At 41.8% G+C, this 4,739-nt stretch overlaps 1 protein-coding gene across 1 annotated transcript; it reads right to left on the reverse strand.

Moving 5' to 3' along the window:
* Positions 1–891: 891 nt before the first annotated feature.
* On the reverse strand, positions 892–4,739 carry LOC107615608 (Leucine-rich receptor-like protein kinase family protein). Its single transcript, XM_088497936.1, has 2 exons — positions 1,803–4,739; positions 892–1,580 (listed from the first exon to the last, which is right to left on the reverse strand). The coding sequence occupies exons 1-2, from the start codon at positions 4,480–4,482 to the stop codon at positions 1,171–1,173; spliced, it is 3,090 nt and encodes a 1,029-aa protein (XP_088354062.1). The 5' UTR covers positions 4,483–4,739; the 3' UTR covers positions 892–1,170.

Genomic DNA, 4,739 nt, shown 5'->3' on the forward strand with positions numbered 1-4,739 from the left:
ATATAAAAAAAATAATTAATTATTATTGTTAAAAGTTGGCAGATAGCTTTTTGGTACCCAATACTTTTTCATCTTATTTATACTTGCCATCGCCCTCCTTCTGAGTGAGCATCCACTATGGCAAGTCGTAGCAACATAAGAAAGAATTATTCAAGATTATACCCAACTAAAGAAATCAAGCATTGATGAACAAAAATTGAATTGAGAGACCAGGAGGTGCTAGTCAATGCTAAACGAAAAACGTGAGTTGAAAGTACAAAATGGTCAAAAAAAAATTTTTAAATATAGGTTTTATTTATTTAAGCTGTTGATGGAAATTTGCTTTCAAATGAAATTGAGGAAATACCCTGGTCTGGCCCAGCCCAACAAGGGTCTCGTATCCGACTGCGAACCACCAACCCGCCGGGTCATTCAACCCAAACCCAGAGATGACCCGCGCGCTACTTCACGCTCTGCTAGGGAAACCTAGACAGCTAGCAGAAGCTTCCAAGCAAATGGGCCCAAGCGAAGGAGCTCACCCGAGTTCAGAGTATAAATGGGGAGGGACCTACCCCTCTCCAGAGGTACGTCACCTTTCTACCCTAATTAGCCGCCTTTTTGTATGGACACTAACTTTAGCATTAGAGTGTCCTTACAGGTAGCCCCACCTGCAGACCAATCGAGGACTCAGACGGACGTCTCTCTCTCTCTCAAAGCTCGCGCCCCGGTTCTGATCCCCTTCGCACCCAGTTGCTCCAACCTCGACTCCACCCGAACCACCATTCACCTAAGCAACCGAACATACCCTGTTATATTATTATTAATTATTAACCCCAATATTTCAACGTGTTTATCTGGGGATGGTTCTTAATCAGTTCAAATCACCGTCACTGGTGGTATAAGAACAAATTCTAAATGCTAAAGGCATCTTCATTGAGATGGAAAACGGTAATTGAAATATCACATTTAGTAGTTGATGTACAATTTCTATGCTCACTGTGTTTCTGAAAAATCTTTTTCCTCCTCAAGTGAAGAAAAGAATTACGCAAATCCTCGTGGAAATACACGCATATACTAGGATTTGACTCTTCAAAGTAAGGAGATTTAAGAAAAAAGAAAAGGTAGGCGGACTAATTTCTTTGGAGATAAGGCATACAAGTAAGAATTCAGAGGTAGCAAGGTTAGCTGTTGCTACAGAAGGCTTACTACCGGGGATGCAGTAAATATTGGCTTTTCCAGGGCACCATCTTGGGCCCTGCTATCTCGGCAGACGCTCTTCCTCCTTGGCTTCGCCTCTCCGAGCATTGTGATAACATCCTTCATGGATGGCCTTTCCTTGGGAAGCTTCACAGTGCATAGGAGTGCTATTCTCAGCACAAGAAGCATCTCTTCTTGGACGTGCTTGCACTGACCAGCTATGCTTGGGTCTAGTGCTTCTTCCAGTGCTTTGTTGCTCTTCTTCTTTCTTATCCACTCCACTATGTCGACATATTCTCCAAACGAAGGGTCTAATGGCATTTTTCCAGTTACTAGCTCCAAAAGCACCACACCATAACTATATATGTCAATCTTCTCGTCCACCTTCAGGGTATATCCATATTCTGAAACCACAAACATCAAAATGTTATGTCCCTTGTAAATAAAATAACAAAGACATCTTAATAGGTAACTAACAAAGAACATGAGAGTAGTTATTTCTTTTTTTCGGTCTTGATGAGAATAGTTTAAGAATAAGAGTTTCTGCACCAAAGAGTTAATATGGCGAAGTTTATAGTTATGCCCTAGCATATGGCTAAATAAACTATAGAACAATGAAGACTAACCTGGTGCAATGTAACCATATGATCCAGCCACGATTGAAACAGTCTCATTCTTATGGATCATCATCTTCGCCAAGCCGAAATCCGCGATCCGCGCCTCCAAATTTGCATCAAGAAGTATATTATTGGACTTAATATCCCTATGAATAACAGGTGGATGGCAATCATGGTGAAGATAGTGAAGCCCTTGAGCAACACCAAGAGCAATGTTGTACCTTGAAACCCAATCCACAAGCAACCTCTCACATTGTTCACCACTATGCAGTGCATTCCCCAAGTTCCCATTAGCCATGTACTCATAAACCATTATAACATCTCTCTCATTATGCACATACCCCAATAGCCTCACAATGTTCCTGTGCCTTAGTTTCCCTAAGAGCTCCACTTCTCTTACCACATCACTGTAGCCATTCTCTATGTCTGATCCTGATCTCCGTAGCTTCTTAACAGCGACTGTCATGTGCGGTCTGTTATGGATTTCAGCTTTGTAAACAATGCCGGTGGCTCCCATTCCTATGACATTTGACTCCTGTATGCAAGTTAGGATCTCGGTGCTTGTGAAACTCACCCTTTGGAATGCTACTAGTCTCCATGGCCAATCTTCATTGCTACTTTTGAACCAATCATGGATGAAACTGTTGTACAAGTAGGTTCTGTTGTATATAAATCTGCCAGCTAAGTATGCTGCAGCAATGGATAGGATCACTGAAATGCCGGTCAAGAAACCGATGATGATGTGCTTGGTGTGCTTGCCAGGTTTTTGATGGGTTGTGACAGTGAAATTCTGAGAACATGGAGGGAGAATGCTGCCACAGAGACCAGGGTTGCCTACAAGATCATTAGGATTTCTGGACATTAAGATACCATTTGATGGTACTGGACCCTCGAGCTTGTTGTAGGAGAGGTTCAGCGTTTCGAGGGCCGGGGAAATACCGAAGTTTTCAGGTATTTCACCTGTGAGTGAATTGTTGGACAGATCAAGAACAGATAAGGTTGGCATGTTTGTGATTGATTTGGGGATTCCACCTGTCAATTGGTTGTTTCTAAGGTTAAGGTTCACTAATCTTTGACACGAAGCAATACTTTCTGGGATTTTTCCAGAGAGTTCGGTGTTTGAAAGATCCAAAACAGAGAGAGAGGGACAGTCCTGAAACTCATCTGGGAAATAGCCTCTGAAGCTGTTGTGAGAGGCAATGAAGGTTTGAAGGGTTGGAATAGAGAGAATCTCAGAAGGTAGAGAAGACTGAAGGTGGTTCCATGATACATCAATGAAAGAGAGAGATGAGGATAAGGTAATGTCTATAGGAATTTGGCCAGTGAGGTTGTTCTTTGCCAACTCCAGCCGTTGAAGGGCCGGAAGGTTTCCAAAGCCGACCGGAATAGTCCCGGAAATATGATTGTTCTGAACCCGAACACGAACTAAGGACAAACAGTTTGAAAGTCCAGTTGGAATGGAACCAGAGAAGGAATTGTTGAAGAGGATTAGTTTTGTGAGATTGCCTGTAGTACACAAACCTGGTGGGATCTCCCCAGATAACGAGTTAGAGGACACATCCAACCACTGCAATGGAGAGTTCTTTCCAAGGTTAACAGGCAAAGGACCTTCTAAAGAATTCTTCCACAACTCAAGCACCTGCAAATTCTTCAATTCGCCAAGCTTATTCGGTACTAGACCAGTAACTTCATTGCTCATCAAATTCAGAAGCTGCAGGTTTTCCAAATTAGCAAGTTCTTCTGGAATCTCTCCTGAGATTTGATTGTCAGATAGATCCAAAAATACTAGTGACATTATGCTGCCAAGTTGAGGTGGAATTTTTCCAGTGAAGTTGTTTCTGTATAAGTAAACTGTTGTAAGATTTTTCAGCTTACCCAATTCAGGTGGTATTTGTCCACTGAGAGTGCCTACAGCCAAATCAAGGTATTGAAGATTGGTCAGATTCCCAAACTCTGCTGGGATCTCACCTTTGAACTCATTGTATCCCATAATCAATGTCTCCAGAGAAGAAAGTTCACCGAGATAATCTGGAATCTCCCCTTTGAAGTTATTGCCTGAAAGGCCAAGAAATTTGAGCTTCTGCAAATTTGTGAAACTCTTGGGAATTGGACTTACAAAGTAGCTTCCGCGAAAGTCGAGGCTCTCGAGCATTGTCGCATTTCCAATATCCTCAGGAAGAAGCCCTGAGAAGTCATTGCTTGACGCATTAATTGATCTCAACTCTGCAGCTCTTCCAAGACCACTGGGAAAGCTGCCAGTGAAGAAGTTCTGGCTCACATCAAAGGTCTTCATTGAGGTGAGGTTGGACAGTGACTTTGGCAATGATGAAGCGAAACTGTTGCAGCTTATGTTGAAATAAGACAAGCTTGAAAGGAATTGGATTCCATCTGATACACGGCCGCTAAGATTCATGTTGGAGAGATCAAGACCTTCTACCAAGCCTCTAGAGTTGCAAAAAACTCCAGTCCAATTACAATGTATTATTGAACTTGCTGCAGGCTGTGTTGCATTGCTTGGTATCTGCCAATCCTTCAGATGATTCCTCGAATCAACGAGACTCGACTTCATCGCTAGCAGAGTGGACAATTCATCATCTGATGCCGCTTGAGCTTGAGCTCCCTCAGAAAAAGTAACAGAGAAGCCAATGCAACAGTACAAGAAGAGCACTAGAATCAAGTGAGTGTGCATTTTTTCTTGCTTTTGTTGTGTTGGCTATTAACTCTTCTACTTTTTCTGCTACAGTTCCTCTTAATTTTGTTGCATTTTTTGTTTCAAGTGCTGGGAACAAAGAAACAAGGGGGAGAAGAGGAGGGAAAGTTATAGAAATCTGTGAGAGACAAATTAGTTTATAGTTAATAAGGTGATTAGTGATTAGATAATAACTGACTGAAGGAAAAAAAAAAAAAAAAAAGAGGATAATTAATTTAAAGGATATTATAATAAAC

This window comes from Arachis ipaensis, chromosome B9, assembly GCF_059453495.1.
Source record: "Arachis ipaensis isolate K30076 ecotype BB chromosome B9, ASM5945349v1, whole genome shotgun sequence".
In the NCBI taxonomy this organism is placed as follows: Eukaryota; Viridiplantae; Streptophyta; class Magnoliopsida; order Fabales; family Fabaceae; genus Arachis; species Arachis ipaensis.